We start from the raw sequence: 17,420 nt of genomic DNA, 5'->3' as shown, positions 1-17,420 counted from the left end.
CATACTTGACAAGATCATCCTTGATTGAGTTGACGATCATCCCACGTGAGTCACTCACTGAACCGGTGAGCTTGGACATTTCAGTCTTGCTGACCTTCCTTAGGGTTCGCACTTCCCCTGTATTGTAGAAACTGGTGATGGCATGAATAGCTTGCGGTGTGATATCATGCATCCGCTCTAGGTACATTTTTTCACCATGAACTCTTCTTAGAATGATTCTAATGTGGTCATCTATGAAATCCTCTAGGAAGTAAACTGTATTGTGAAGCTTTTTCTTCTCCAAGATGCTATACTCCAGTTTGATCTTTTTATCCTTCCCACAGAATAGACCTAGCTGTGAATGGATCACAAGAGACCCTAGGTCTTCAATTTTGTAGTCTATATAATCAGAAAACCCTTCTTCTACTATAACCCCAGCTAGTACTTGAGACAAGGCATTATATTTTGATTTTCATTGTATGAAATCCATAGAGTCGACAATTGCACTAGAACTATCATGAGATGCGGAAGCCATAATAAAATAGAAAACTCAAGAAATACCTTTTGGAAACGATAATTTAGGGCTTGCAAATTCCACTTCGCCTTCCACTTCGTCGGTTGCTGAATCACCGCTTTGAGTTCTTCTCTTGGCTGTTTGATATTTGCTTCTGAATCTTCTTCAGGGTTTCGATATTTCTTTAAATCACAACACAAATCACTTTTTCTTCGCTCTGCACTTGAAAAACTTCTTCGCATGAAAAAGAAATGATTTGAAAATTCCTTTTAAGCATATTCCTCACCTACAATGCTCCACCATTAGGGCGTAAACCCTAATTTGCTTGTTACCATTTTCGGTCTTCTACCAAATGACAGGTATCACATACCAGTTAAGGTATTTTACTGGTGTAAACTGAGGGTTCGTAGTGTTTCACCATTTGCTCCCCCTCAGCTTTTCTGATGCATCATTTGTCGGTTCAGTTATTTCCACACTAGGTGCAAAAACCGGCTCTTCTTGCAATACTATTGTTTTCTTCTTCCAAGTTTTGTTCATATCCGCTTAAATAGTGTCAATATCAATATTTCCTTTCGGAGTGACCAGTATAACATCCGATATACTCCTTCTACTTCTACAGAATCTTGCAATGTGACCCAGTTTGTTGCAATGATAGCAGGCCATTCCAGGTTCTCTCCAAGATCCATTATTCATGTTACCATTCTTCCTCCTGCATGTTGCAGCAGTGTGACCATGACCATAATAGATCATACAGCTTGCTCTCCATCTGGTTGTCGCTTGATAGCCACCACTTCTTGACTGATGATTGAAGGCATTAAACCGGTTGTGATTCTGGTTCACAAAAGGTTCAGGACCAACTCCTTGAGTCCTCTGAGGATATCTTCCAGTGTTGTTCATAACATACCTGCATTCAGATGCTTTATGCCCAAACTTGTTGCATGCATAACAGTTACCATTGAATCTATAGGATCTAGGCTTATCATTTAGAAAATAAGGAAAATTATTGTAAGCCTTACTCCTACACACATTGGCAGTATGTCCTTCTTTAAGATAGTTAAAGCAAATAGGTTTAAACTTTTGCTTACCTTTATCCTTTGATGTTGGTTGTTTCTTTGATGCTCCAGCATTTGTACTAGAGGTCTCACCTTCCTCATGACCGGAATAACCAAGTCCATCAGTATTCTTGGCAGGTTTGGCAGATTCAAGCTTTTGTTCTAGCTTAACAGTACTCTTGTTGAACTTAGCAAGTATTTCCTTTGACTCGGAGAGTTCTTTGGAAATAGCAGCATTTGTTTCCATCAGGTTTTCATTCTCAAAGATGGAAATGTTCAGTTCTCCTTGCATGTCTTCCTTTTCCACTTTGTTCGCATGGAGTTGAGCAGTTAGGGCACTAATCTCTTGCTTTAGTTTGGAGTTTTCATGATCTTTGTCTTTGACCAGATCTTCAGCTTTCCTCTAGTTCTCAAGCTCTTGGCACATTCGGATAGTCAGTCCTTCCAACTCCTTTCTCAAATTGGAATTTGATTCATTCAGCTTTTCTACTTCTTGGATTAGGGCTTCCATGTCCACTTCATCAAAGGAACTATTTTCAAATAGCTCCATCAACTTTTCAGCATGTTCTCTCCTTTTTGCTTGAGAGGCCTTATATTTGACCATAAGATCATCATAAGCTTACTCAGACTGAGTGAGCCGATGAGTAAGTTCCCTCAATGTGTATTCCCCCATATCTCTTTCCAAGTGGTTAAACTTATAGAAAGGTAGGATCTGATACTAATTGATGAATACTAAGAGGGGGGATGAATTAGTATGCCAAAAATCAATGTACTTAAACCCTTTTCTAGACTAACAGTAAACCGGTAAAACAGTTTAGCAAACAGACCAGTTTGCACACATGCAAACCAAATAGAAAATAATGCATTCACCCACAGAAGCACAAACACCACAACACAAGAGATTTTGATGTGGAAACCCAAATGGGAAAAACCACGGTGAGATGGAACTCACAAGTAACTATCTGCAGAATAGGAACCAGACCGGTTAAGGTCATACAATGTTCTTTACCATAACAGATCTTGTTAGGAATCTCAATCTCTGTTAGGAGATAAGTCTGATTAAAGACTACCTTGCTAGAGGATTTTAGATCCACAGGTGTGAACCACCTTGTTAGAGGATTTACAAAAGGCTTTTGGGCCTACCCGGTTAAGCGCTTCAGACTTGTTGAAGATATGAGTAATCAACAAGTGAGTGATCTAGCAAATAGCACAGATTGCTTGGTTAGATCCTTGATAGCTCGTTCCTAATGCATTCCAGCATTACTTCAATCTTCTACACATTCATACTCTCTCTAACTCATCAACCACCTTAAACCCTTGCAATTGTCTAAAACCCTAGACATGATGTCCTTATAAAGGAATCTGATTTCATGTCGGTCCAATAGGATTACAATAAAATTTCCTAGGTTCAATGCATCTAGACATATTCTGTAACATGATACAAAAAGCACCGTTGAAGTGTCGGCACCATCAAACAATCGGTGGATGGTAACTCATCACAAAATGTCGGTTGGTAACTCATCACAGAGTATTACCGGTTTGAGCAAAATACTGATTGCTAGTTTGACAAAATGAAGACTGGGAAATATGTGTTCTGCCACTTTGATCCTTCATACCGCTTGAGATCCTCGAACCGCTTGGGGTTAGCATACTACTTCAGATCGGTAAACACTTTCTGCAAAACACCAATAGTCTAAGGACTATAATGCATCATACTGGTTAGGAACAATTGTCGGTTGAGCATAACTCATACATATAAAAGTGATCTCAATGCAAGTGTGTGTCCATCAATGACAATCACAACATAATCATCAAAAATTCCAACAAAGTCAACATCCTCTATTTTAAAAAAATAACACATGCATGTAGGAGGAGTGGAAGTAAGAAGAAAGGTGCAATGAATAAGATGGAAGGGCTTGTTGTTATTTCAAAATGAAAAAGGTAAAACCTTAATAGTTTGCAACATCCTAAAAATATGAGAGAAGAACAAGAATGGTGTAACAATATAGAGAAGATGGCATATGAGAGAAAACATACATATAGGAGAAGTTGAAACATAAGGATACCTAGAATTTGTGTGTCAATATGAAGGCATTGACAACTCAATGTTTTTTATTTTTTGTAAATTCAATAGATGAATATTAACAAATAAATAAATCATAATAAAGATGTGTTTCCCTCCACCATGCATATACAAGGATGGAAAACGTCATCTAATAATATCAAGGGACAAAGGGCACAAAACATGTTAAAAAGCGATAAAACATTAAGATACACAAAATGTGTTGGCAACAATGCAACAAATTGAGAGGGGGGACTGAATCAGTTTGCACAAAAACTTACTGCAACTTAAACCACAAATCAAATCTAATAATTAACAATTTAAAGCATGAAACCACATCACATCAATAACACACATAACACCGAGATTTTTGATGTGGAAAACCCTGTTAAGGGACAAATCACAGTGGGAACGTACCCACAATGAGATAATACCATGTTAGGAGTAAATGTAAATATTACAATGGGGAATGCATATGCATTCAAGAACACTACCTAGAGCTCACCACTCAAGCAAGAAACCCATAAGGGCTACAACCCTTAGGAAAGGCTCACTGCCTTACAGGAAGCCTCACTGACTTACAAAAGCATTCAGACAACAATCTGGATTACATGAATTGTGAAAATAGCATCTCCATATGCATGGGTACAGTTATAGTTAAGCTCACTATCAAATCTTCTCTGCAACACACTTCTTCCTACAATTTCGCACTTCCTTGCTACTCAATGATTGATACAATATTTTCACATAGCATCATTTCTTTCAATGATTATTACATTCATTTATACAAGTCATCAACCTATGAAATATAGGTCGGCTCAACACATGCTACATATTACAAAAATATAATCACACACACTATAACAATGCATGTGGACCAAAATAATGTCAGCTAAGACATAGTTTGGACCTAAACAACCAGCGCAATTATGAAACGCTTCCAACAATTATGCCTTGATCATCTGGAACACATTACATTTACCAAGAACATCCCATAACATGAAGAACATCACCAGACAAGGAAAATCTTCAATAACAAGCACAACAATCAATGCAGACCATCAATACACATAGAACATGATCTAGAGATATTCACAAGCAACATGAATTGCACCATAACAACCACAACAACTCAAATTACTAGAATCATCATCATCTCTCTACTGGAGCTCAAGAATATCAACATAACTGACTGTCAACCTGAAAGATTTGCTTGTGGATTTTCAAATCATGAACCAATCAAACTAAGGACACACATCAATATCCAAAATACATTCCACACATCCGCAACTAAAGATATTACAATTTCAGAGCAATATGGAGCATAAACTAGAATTTTGAATAACATGGACAACTAAATAACATCCTCAATACCGGACCTCATAAACTGATCAAAACATCATGCAAACCTCTTCAAATGGGAATGAACCATCTACAGACAACATACTAGAAACCCTTTAATCTGCATCATCTCATCTGCAATACACAATCTAAACTAACTCATTCAATCTGACTGCAACATTGGAATATACAAAAGAATATGTTGAAATCAATGACAACACACTATTCCAACAAACTTCCCAACAATATCCCCCTTTAGCATTGATGGAAACATATGAATGTGAAAAAAAATCGATGCAAAGAAAGAAATCAACTCACAACAATCTCCCTCAAAATCATAAGGATCGGCTCCCCCTTTGACAAACAACTCAAATCTCAAATCTCAAAATGCTCTTCTCTCCCACAGAGTTTTCCAAATGCTTTTCTCCCCCAATGACATCAATGAAAAAGGCTTGAGAATTAGGATTCTCTCCCCCTTTGAATTAACTTCACAAATCTATACATCTGAACCACTGAACACCAACACTGACTACTCCCCCTGAGTAGTATCCTCACTCATCAATCTGGATCACAAAATATCATTGTGAAGTTCATCGGACTGATGCAAATCCATGCATCTTAGTTCTTATCAGGAGGGGCAATCACCCCTAACTTCTCTCTGAGATACTCAAAAGTATCCTTAGGCAAAGGATTCGTAAAGTTGTCTACAATTTGTTTCTTTGTAGATACATACTCCAATTTGACTTCTTTCTCATTCACCTTCTCTCTTAAGAAATGAAACTTGATTGATATATTCTTTATTTTGGAATGCAACACCGGATTCTTTGAAATATTGATAGCACTTGAATCTCATAGTATATAGCAATAATCTTATCATAAATAACTCATATATCCTTGAACATTTGCTTCATCCAAATTACTTGAGTATAATTGCTAGCAGCAACAATGTATTCAGCCTCTACAGTAGATAAAGAAATAGCATTTTGCTTCTTCCTTGCCCAAGAGACCAATTTCTTACCCAAAAACAATGCACCACCAATAGTACTCCTTTGGTCATCAACATCACTTGTCCAATCTGTTGAACACAGAATACCACTGAGAGGGGGGGTGAATCAGTGGTTCCTAGGTCAATTACTTTCTAGTACAATCCTAAGAAAATCAATTATATGCTTAATCTTACAAACAAATAGGAAAGTAATATAAAAGAGAAAGCCAAGGAGCCCATACATACACAATCAAACCACAACACAAGATTTATGAGGAAAAATCAATATGAGAAAAACCTCAATGAGAAAAGTTGCTAAAATCTACTACTCCAATCCAGCCTCACAGGTAAAACACAGATTTACACAGATTTTTGGGCACCAACCCAAGGAGCACCAACCCCTGCACCAAGCTCTAACTTGGCAATGTATATTGAAATATTGATTGAATGCAATTAAGGCTTCTTACTGCAAATGGGTTTTGCAACTCTTTAATTAATTAACTCACAGTGTCTCTACAAACTGTGTCACTCCAGGGTGTTGCCTACACTTGCACACCTTTCTGACTTAGCACAACTTCTCTATTGCAAAACTACCGGTACAAGCTTCTTACAGGTATGTCTGCTACCGCGTACTGTAACTTGATCGGAACCTCTCCTCTAGCTTCCTCCTCCACACTTCCTTCTTCTAATTTCTCTCCTTTTTCAATCTTCACCACAACAGCATCATCATCTATCCCTAGTTCCCTTTTACTTATCAACTGAGTTCCCGCCAAAAGGCAGATTCAAAATCCAGGCGGTTAGGGTTTCTTCACCATCCTCGAGGCAAATCAAATCCAATCAAATTTGCCAAATCTGATCTCCTTGAAGTCCATCTGTTCTTCTCCATCATTTTCATGCTTTTTTAGATACAAGAAACACGATCCTTCATTTTAGATTTGCATTTGACAAATTACCATTAATGCCCCTGTTGTTTCCTTCTTGAGGTGATCTTTCAATCCAATTTTTTGTCTTGGATCTAGACGCCAACTACTCGCCTGATCTTCCTCTTTCATTCCTTCTTCCTTGAGCTACAATCAGTCTGATACGATTCCTTGATATGCAGTTCCTTCATTAATGACGAATATCAGTTTCATCAACCCTGCGAATGAAACTTCACCAACTATACCTTTCTTGCCACCTCAGCTTCACATGGCATTACACTTTGAAAGACACAGTCTTTCAAAGTTCTTCACCGATCAAGTTCTTTACCTGTTGACTAGTATAGCATCCAATATCGGTTGCGTATCTTAACGCTCTGCCTCTTCATCTCCACCGATTGACATCAATGACAAGTCAGTGCCAAAATGCCAACACAATCAGCATCTGTAAAAGCACTCAAGGTAAAGTTAACATTCTTAGAATACCACAAACAAAAATCATTTGTCCCTTTCAAATATATGAATATCCTTTTTATAGTAGTAATGTGAGATTCCTTAGGATCAGCTTGAAATCTAGCAACATGACACACAAGATTTATTATATTAGGTCTAGTCTGAGTCAAATACAACAATCCAGCAATCATAGTTCTATATTTGGTCTGATTAGCTTTCGAAGAATCATCATCCTTTGTCAACTTGCATCTGGTCACCATAGGTGTACCAACAGACTTAGAGTCAACAAAACCAAATTTCTTCAACAATTCCTTCACATACTTGAACTGTGATATGAAAATACCTTTAGCCAACTAAGGAATTTGCAATTCCAAAAAGAATTTCATTTCACCAATAATAGACATCTCAAATTCATTATGCATCTCTTCAACAAATTTCTTACATAGGCAATCATTTCCTCCAAAGATAATGTCATCAACAAAAACTTCAACAATCAAAATGTTATTCTAATCAGTCTTGAAATAAAAATTACTGTCAGCGGTACCTTTATTGAATCCAAGCTTCATCAAATACTTATCCAATCCGGCATACCAAGCTCTAGGGGCTTGCTTCAATCAATACAAAGCTTTCTTCAATCAGAAAACCATGTCCTTTTCATCTGTCAGTTGAAATCCATCGGGTTGCTCAATGTATCCTTCTTCTTCCAATTCGCCATTAAGAAAGGTTGATTTGACATCCATTTGATAAACCTTGAAATCTTTGTGAGCAGCATAGGCACAAAATAATCTAACAACTTCAATTCTAGCTACCAGAGCAAAAGTCTCCTCATAATCAATTCCTTCCACCTGTGAATAACCATTATAAACAAGTCTAGCTTTATTTCGAACAACTTCACCCTGTTCATCCGTCTTATTCTAGAATGCCCATTTAGTTCCAATTGCATTTTCATCCTTAGGTCTAGGAACAAGAATCCATGTATCATTTTTCTCAATCTGATTCAATTCTTCTTTCATAGCTTTAATCCAATTTTCATCTATATGCTTCATCAACATTTTTAGGATTAATCTTAGAAATCAAACAAATTTCTTCAAAAAGTCTTCTCCTAGTCATCAGACCTTTATTCTTATCACCAATAATTTGATTTTATGAATGATTCAACCTCACATACCTAGGAGTTTTAGAATTTTCTTGAATTTCAGGCTCTTGAACTCTTTCTTCTGCACTAGCTTCTCCTTCATTCTTAGACTTTTCTAGAGCATTCTGCACTTGATTTTGGGTTTGCATTTGCTTTCCTTTATCTATACAGACAATCTGATCATCTGAATCATATCCGGAATATATAGGCTTATACTCATTTCCTTCATCAACTTTCACATTAGCACTTTCAATAATCTTTTTTAATCTTTTATTATAACACTGACGAACTTTACTTCTAGTAGAATAACCAAGAAAGATTCCTTTATCACATCTAGCATCAAACTTTCTGAGATCTTCATCTCTTTTGATATAGAATTTACTACAAAAAATACTGAAATACCTAATAGTAGGGGCATGACCAAATCATAACTCATAAGGAGTCTTACCAGTATCACCTTTGACATTTACCCGATTAAGAGTGTATACTACTGTACTCACAACTTCTCTCTAAAACATATGCAGAACATTTCCTTCAATCATCATGGTTCTAGCAACTTCTTGAAGTGTTCTATTCTTTCTCTCCACAACACCATTTTGTTGTGGTGTCTTGGGAGCATATAACTGTCTCTTAACTCCATGCTCTTCATAATATGCATTAAACTCACAGGAAGTGAATTCTCCACCTCTATCAAATCTCAAACACTTCAGTTTCAATCCAGTCTCAATTTCAACCCTAGCTTTGAAAATTTTGAACTTCTCCAATGCTTCAGACTTCTCCTTTAAGAAGGTAACACACACCATTCTTCAATAATCATCAATCAGTAACATGAAATATATGTCACCCTGCAAGCTTCTCACTCTAGAAGGACCACATAGATCAGTATGTACAAGATCCAACAATCCATTAGAATTATATTGTTTTCTCTTATAACTCTTGCCTACTTCCCAAATTGATATTCCTTACATACTAGATTAGAAGTCTTTATTAACTTTGGTAGATCTATCACTGCTTGAGTAGAACTTATCTTAACCATGCAATCATAATTTATATGACACATCCTTATATGCCATAACCAACTTTCATCAACCTAATCAATCAAACAACTTTTACCACCAACATTCAAGTGAAAGATATTACCTTTATTCTTTGTACTTGATGCAATCTCAGTTCCGGAGGTACTTAAGATCTCACATTTGTCATTCTTGAGCTGCAAGTTATATCCTTTATCAACCATCTGACCAACACTCAAAAGATTATGCTTTAAACCTTCAACATACAACACATCATCAGTATTGTGCTTACTATCAAGAGAAATAGAACCTCTACCATGGATTAAACAAGCTTTTTTATCACTAAATCTTACTATACCACCATCATACTTTTCCAAATTTACAAATTTACTCTTATCACTTGCCATATGATGAGAACAACCACTGTCAATTACCCATTCGTCTTTCTCCTCAACTTTAGAAGCCAAAGCTTTCTCCTCATTAATGCAACTTGTAGAATCTATAGTTACAAGATCATCTTCCTTGATAGCAATGAACACAAATTCATCTCCTGAATTTCCCTTATCCAACTCATCATCTGCCACACCTTCATTAGCAGCATAATAACACTTCTTCTGATATTTAGGCTTATATGGCTTAAATGGCTTCTTAGGATTTCTATCTCTTTTCGAACACCTTGATACAAAATGTCATATCATGAAAAACATTTAAGAGGTAACTTTCCTTCATACTTACCGACACCTTTAGGCAATATTCTGGCAATAAGTGCTTCAAGATCCTCAAGCTCTCTTCCTTCATCGTCCATCTCTTTCATCTCTTTCTCATATCTAGATACTCTTGTAGAACTTTCTCCCGAATCATATCTCTACTTCCCAGAAACATTAGCTTTGAGTGCAGATTCAGTCTTAGGAAGAGCGAGTTCAAACTCACTCAGCTCAAAAGCAACAAGTTTACCAATCACCATGTCCCTTGTCACATTTGTCATAGTCTGGATCTCATCAATAGCAACCGTTTTATGTTTGTAAGCAGGAAGCAATGATCTCAATACTTTAGCAACAATCTTAGACTCTTCTAATACTCCACCGACACACCCGATTTCACACACAAGCTCATTCACTTTCTGCATAAAAGAAGTAATGTTCGCATCTTCACTCATCTTCAGGTTTCAATATTTTCCTTTCAAGCTCTGCAAGTTAGCAATCTTCACATGACTATAACTTTCATGCAAGTTCTTCAATTTTATCTAGATTTCATGAGCAGTCTCTAAGTCCGTCACATTAGTCATTTCAGAATCTGTCAAGGCACTCACCAATGCTTCCTTAGCTCTAATGTTGAATTATGCTTCCTTTATCTCATCTGGAGTAGTAGGACCACTCTGAGGATCATTATATACATTCTTAGTAATCTTCCAGTACTCTTCTCCAATGCATCTCAAATGACATTGCATCTAGCTTTTCCAGAGAGTGTAGTTTGTTCCATCAAATTCTCAGACTATCCTTCTTGAAAGAAAAGGTTGTCATCTCGGATCTCCTCGAGCGATCAAGCTTCTTCCAAAGGATCTAGCTCTGATACCAATTGTTGGCAACAATGCAGCAAACTGAGGGGGGAGGTGAATCAATTTGCACAAAAACTTACTGCAACTTAAACCACAAATCAGATCTGATAATTAACAGTTTAAAGCATGAAACCGCATCACATCAATAACACACATAACACAAAGATTTTTAATGTGGAAAACACAGTTACGGGAAAAACCACAATGGGAACCTACCCACAATGAGATAATATCCTATTAGGAGTAAATGTAAATATTACAATGGGGAATGCACATGCATTCAGGCACACTGCCTAAAAATCACTGCTCAAACAAGAAACCCAGAAGGGCTACAACCCTTAGGGAAGGTTCATTGCCTTACCAGAAGTCTCATTGACTTACAAAAGCATTTGAACAACAATTTGGGTTACATGAACTGTGAAAATAGCATTTCATATGCCTGGGTACAGTTCTGGTTAAGCTCACTATCAAATCTTCTCTGCAACACACTTCTTTGCACAACTTCCTTACTATTGAATGATTGATACAATATTTGCACATAGCATCATTTCTTTCAATGATTATTGCATTCATTTATACAAGTCATCAACCTATGAAATATAGGTCAGCTCAACACACGCTACATATTACAAAAATATAATCACACACGCTATAACAATGCATGCGGACCAAAACAATATCGACGAAGACATAATCTGGACCTAAACAATCACCGCAAATATGAAACATTTCCAACAGTTATGCCTCAATCATCCCCAACACGCTAAAGTCACCAAGAATGTCACATAACACGAAGAACATCACCAGACAAGGAAAATCTTCAATAATGCGCGCAACAATCAATGCGGACCATCAATACATATAGAACGTGATCTAGAGATATTCACAAGCAAAGTGAATTGCACCATAACAACCACAACAACTCGGATTACTAGAATCATCATCTCTCTATCGTAGCTCAAGAATATCAACATGACTGACTGTCAACCGGAAAGATGTGCTTGTGGATTTTCAAATCATGACCCAATCGAATTGAAGACACACATCAACATCCAGAATACATTCCACACATTCACAACTAAAGATATTACAATTCCGGAGCAATACGGAGCATAAACCAAAATACCGAATAACACGAACAACTGAGTAACATCCTCAATACTGAACCTCATAAACTGATCAAAACATCATGCAGATCTCTACAAATGGGAATGAACCATCTACAGACAACATACTAGAAACTCTTCAATCCGCATCGACTTATCTACAATACACAAGCTAAACCAACTCATTCAATCTGACTGCAACACTGGAATATACAGAAGAACATGTTGACATCAATGGCAACACACTATTCCAGCTTACTTCCCAACAAAAGGAAACAACAAATGCAATCAATGTAGTGACCATCATCAAGGAAATCATCATTATCAACGAAATTATCATCCACAAACTCATCAACTAAGAAATCAACCAAATGTGTCAAAGTGAAGTTAAGTTGAAAGAGTTGGGTTAAAAAGGTAAATAGTGATCGTAGTCAAAATAATAAAAAGAGATCAAAGAGCTACAGTGGACTAAAATAGAAATTCCTCATGAGGAGAAGGAGAATCTTTAGTCATTGCAAGTAACTAAGGCACATCAAAAATTTGAAAATAAGAGTCAAAAGCCATAGTGGTAAGAGGTGGGAAAGATCCTTCAGAATAACATTAAAAGTAGGATTAAGAGGGTACTCACAAGGCAGTATACTCTCTGCAACAAGAAATAAAAAATGAACAGTTGTGGGGGAATCAAGAGGGGCAGACAAAAAAGTAGAGGGGAAGATTTGGTTTAGGTTGAAGGCAGAGAAGTTTTCAATTTGGGGTGGTCCAAACCATATTTTGCTTTGAGGTTTCTGAGGAGATGAATATTGTTATGTTGAAGCTTAAAAGAGGGGTGGAACATTGGAAGTGGGTAAGAGAGGTGGAGGAATAGAAGGAGAAATATTAGGAACTTTTGGAAGAGGAGGTAATTTAACTTTTGATATGGATTTAGGTCTTGGATTGGCAAAAGCAATGCTAGAAGTGGAAGGACAAGCAATAACACAAGATTAAGCATGCAATAATCTACTACTCAATTTGTTTACTTTTACATTAGAGTTGGCATTCACCTTGTACTTGGACTTAACCCAAGCTCCTATTCCCAAATGATCTTTGATCCATTCCCAAATGATCTTTGATCCAATCCTAATCCTTGTTCTTTCAAAGTCAAATTAATTATAAGTCCAAGCTAATCCTATTTTAACTAGTTTGCACCTAACTCGTTCACACAATATTCAAACTTAAGTAGAAAATCGTATAAAAGGACAAAGCCCTACATTATTTAGGCAAACAAAGAAGATCATATCGATAACACTGACAATCATGCACATTAGCATATGCATATATAAGGATAGATATATAAGCATTCTAGTTCATATGTTTTGTATCGGTGAAAAGCCCTACACTTTTTACGCAAACAAAGAAGATCATATCGATAACACTCACAATCATGCACCTAAAGAAATCATTACATTAGCATATGCATATATAAGGATAGATATATAAGAATTCTAGTTGATATGTTTTGTATCAATGAAAAGCCCTACATTGTTTAGGCAAACAAAGAAGATCATATCAATAACACTCACAATCATGCACCTAAAGAAATCATTACATTAGCATATGCATATATAAGGATAGATATATAAACATTCTAGTTGACATGTTTTGTATCAATGAATTAGTATGCACATCTTTGCTAGAATCAAGACACTTGATAGTAATTCTTATTAGTGCTTTTAAGTATCACTTGTCTAAGAACACAATTTAGGGCCACAGCTTCAAGATCAAGTTTTCTAATACTTAGATTTAGTGCCACCTATGCACTTGTGATATTTGATAAAGCATTGTGTTCATATCCCATCCTATTAAAGCCTTTGTAGATCTGCCAATGAGTTCCTAAGATAGAATCACAAAGTGCATGCTACAATATAATATTCTTTATCTTACATAAAGTTAAGAACATCTATCCATCTTTTTTGTTGTTTACATTTATTTCAATACTTATCTAAAATCAATCCATTCATCTAGATTAATTTTTAAATTGATTCAAAAAAAAATTATTTACTTAAATATTTAATTTAAAATATTATTATCTTTACAATTATCCACTTCAAGATTTGATTTTGTTTATGTTTTGAAAAATAAAATTAATAACTCTTCATGAGCCTTGGTATGGTTTGCACATCAATGTCTTCCCCATGCCATTTTATTAGAACAATCAACTCAAGCTAATCATAAAGGAGCCCAAAAATATAAAAAATAAATTTACAGTCAATATGAACAACTTCTACACAGATCAATGCTCTATTGAAAATAGGCCATTGCCCTTACAATGAACACAGTGCTTTATCATAGTTACATTGTTTTGGCGTACTCCTATTAATCAGCTGCCCTAAACAGTGTCAAGAGTGATAAGAAAAGATTGATTACATCCAAATAGAGCACAACGGAAGCCCAAATATACTCATCATAAGTATAACGTTTTATCAAGTTATCTGTGTCATAAATAATATATCCGCTGAAGATTAAGGAAGCAAGTACCCCATATATCATCACCGAAATCTTTCCCAAAGGGAAAAATGCCTAGAAAAACATTACAACCAGTGTTAGTAACAAAAAAATAATGATGCTTTAGAAAGAGGACAAGAAACAATCTGAAACAGAGAGCGTACCTGAATGATAGCAAATAAAAACAATACAATGACTGCTGAAAACAAGAAAGGCCCAAGAAAACTGAAGTCACTTCCTCTTCTTGCAGCCCAGAATGTGTATGCAGTTAGACTCAGAACTACCACTGTAGTAAGTAATACAGACTCCAAAATTACCTTTCCTGTTAACATATATTTCAGGGTTAGAGTCTAGATACATTCCCATGTTGCTGAAATTTGCAAAACATAAAACTGGTTTGTAGACAGGAACGAAGAGCTAGTCGATTAGTTGTAGGTTGCACACTCACAAATTAATACCTTTTTTAAGACAGTCCTCCATAACCAAAACAAAAATTAGAGAAATTGGATTTCTAGGATTTCACTGTATTGGGTAAAGTTTATACAGTTAAATTCAGAAACAAAGCTATCTAATCAAAACTAAAATGTTAAATTAATAAATAATTAAACCATTTCAAATCAGTCCTCCATAATCAAGATGGAGTGTCAGAGTGATGGAAGAGGAAAGGTGTTTGAGGTCTCAGTAGTAGTTTATTCATGTGATAATTTAGTGGATGCTTAGTTGTAGAACTAGAGATGATGGTTGGAGATTTTCTAACTTCTTCATTAATAGAGGTGTTAAGAGTATTGAATAACTAAATCATTCACAAGCTGAGAATTTTAGATGTGTCAATAAGAGAAATAAATACGTTAATATTTTTTCAATCAATTTTAATTAACTGTTATGTCAGATTCCAAATTTGTAAGAAGTTAAACTCCACTCAAACTATAAAATAATAGCCTCTCTTTGTTGAATGAAAAAAAATACAGCTGTTATTCTTGTAATAAAGGATGTTTCAAAATACTCATACTAGCTGTTTTGAAAGACTGGTCTACCTATGTCTCTGTTTGGAAAGACTGGTCTATGTCTTCAATTTTATACGTCAAAACATTACAACAAATTGATTTTATAAAGCTACTTCTGGTACAAGTAGAAAAGATTAAAGCCATTAAATTTTCAGTCTGTATTATTAAACTTGAAAGCTTCTGCACAGGGTGAATAGTGCTTTATCAATGTTTTGGATCATATTTTATGATAATCAAAATCAAAAAAATTCAAATTTAACAATAAAAAAGTCAACTAATATATTCATCACTAAAATAAAAAAAGTTCTGAAATAATTTGGTCCTATCATCAAATTTCTGATGAAATCCATTGGGTAGTTTATCTTGCCAACATAAAAATCATACAGTCCAAAGGTTAATCTTGTTTCATTTGGTAAAGGATCCGTGGATTTTGAATTCTATTCCCTCCAAGAAATTCATCCGCTAAAATAGCCGAGGAACTTGAGCTTGGGCATATGCTCTTTGATTGGGTTGGTTGTGGAAGGGCAATCATGTTTTGGCAAGCAATTCATGCTGTTATAAATTACTCATAATACCGACCATGAAAAATGAGTACCCTGTGTTGATTCTTTCCTAAGTATCTGAAACAACTCCGTCAAAACGAATACTAATTTTTTTCCCCCATTCTGCTAAAAAGGAGAGATAATAAACACCCTTAAACAAGAATGCTGTAACAGTCAAACATCCTATAGGAAGCAGAGGTCACCATCGCCATGATTAATACAACATCCAGTTGAGTGAAACAGAATCAAATGAAACTCACCGCTAGTGAAGGCACAGGTCAAACCGACAGCAAAACTGATAGTCGTGGTAAACAAAGCCAGCAAGATAAAATTCACAGGATGCTTCTGGTGGTAATAATAGAGCGGACATAATACTGCAATTACCACACAGAAAACAACCATAAATAACAGATAAATAGGGCAAAAAGGAAAAAAGAAAACAAAAAATGGAGGGTTTGCAGGGCATACAGATAAAAGGCAGCACAATGAGGGCGATGTAAAGGCCCAATCCAAGGCCGGAGGAGACGAAGAACAGAGACACTGGAGGAACGAAAACGACTACACTTCCGACGGCCACTGTAAGAATCATCTGCAATGTGAGTATGGCATAAACCTTTCGAATAAACGCCCAGCGTAATGCATTCTCCTCCACAGGGATGCCCGGGAACAGAGGCGTAGAGGTCGCTGCCTCCAAGTCCTGAGCGGGACCGTTTTTTCCCCAAACCCAACTCATATCCGCTGCGTTTACTTACTCTATTCCCCAATCGAGTTTTCCTTCTTGCAGATCTCCCTGCTCACCAATTAAGATTCAACTTGACTATTCTCTTCCCCAATCGAATTTTCCTCCCGTAGATCTTCCTGCTCAGCAATTGCGAATCAACACGCAGCTTATCTGAGGAATAAAAACCAACAAAACCTCCTTTGCAAGTAATGGATTCTAAAGAGAATTCTTCATAACTTGCTAGAATATTCTAGGAAATTTGGAATTGCGTAGAAGGTTGGAGTGGTCGGTAATGGCAGTTCAACGCTGACTGCTTTCCGTATCACAATTAAAACCTGAAAAATAACAAATAGGAACCACCCAATCACTTAACTACTAATTTTTTAAAAAATAAAAAAATAAATAACTAAAAGTTCATTCATAAATTTCACATGTATCAATAACCACTTGTTTTTTAGCATTTTACAATCATAATTGGTTCATTTATGTACCTTTATTAGTACTTATAATGCTGGAGCATATGTGCACAAGTATTGGCAATTTTAAGTTCACAGTTATTG

General features: G+C 36.0%; 1 protein-coding gene across 1 annotated transcript; it reads right to left on the bottom strand.

The window, feature by feature from the left end:
• Positions 1-14,325: 14,325 nt before the first annotated feature.
• Positions 14,326-17,170, bottom strand: LOC131035903 (protein LIFEGUARD 2). The gene is made up of 4 exons (XM_057967673.2): positions 16,608-17,170; positions 16,400-16,513; positions 14,758-14,915; positions 14,326-14,668 (listed from the first exon to the last, which is right to left on the bottom strand). Exons 1-4 carry the CDS (start codon positions 16,870-16,872, stop codon positions 14,465-14,467), a joined length of 741 nt encoding a protein of 246 aa, XP_057823656.1. The 5' UTR covers positions 16,873-17,170; the 3' UTR covers positions 14,326-14,464.
• Positions 17,171-17,420: the final 250 nt, after the last annotated feature.

Source organism: Cryptomeria japonica, chromosome 8 (assembly GCF_030272615.1).
Source record: "Cryptomeria japonica chromosome 8, Sugi_1.0, whole genome shotgun sequence".
Lineage (NCBI taxonomy): Eukaryota > Viridiplantae > Streptophyta > Pinopsida > Cupressales > Cupressaceae > Cryptomeria > Cryptomeria japonica.
Note: the sequence above shows the minus strand (reverse complement) of the source record. Positions and strands in the feature narration are given on the sequence as shown.

Excerpts from the sequence above, each read along its gene's own strand:
- LOC131035903 (XM_057967673.2), bottom strand. The coding sequence starts at position 16,872 with ATGAGTTGGGTTTGGGGAAAAAACGGTCCCGCTCAGGACTTGGAGGCA. Across the intron at positions 14,916-16,399 it reads GACCTGTGCCTTCACTAGCG|GAAAGGTAATTTTGGAGTCT; the intron begins GTGAGTTTCATT and ends ATATGTTAACAG. Across the intron at positions 14,669-14,757 it reads TTTTATTTGCTATCATTCAG|GCATTTTTCCCTTTGGGAAA; the intron begins GTACGCTCTCTG and ends ATGTTTTTCTAG.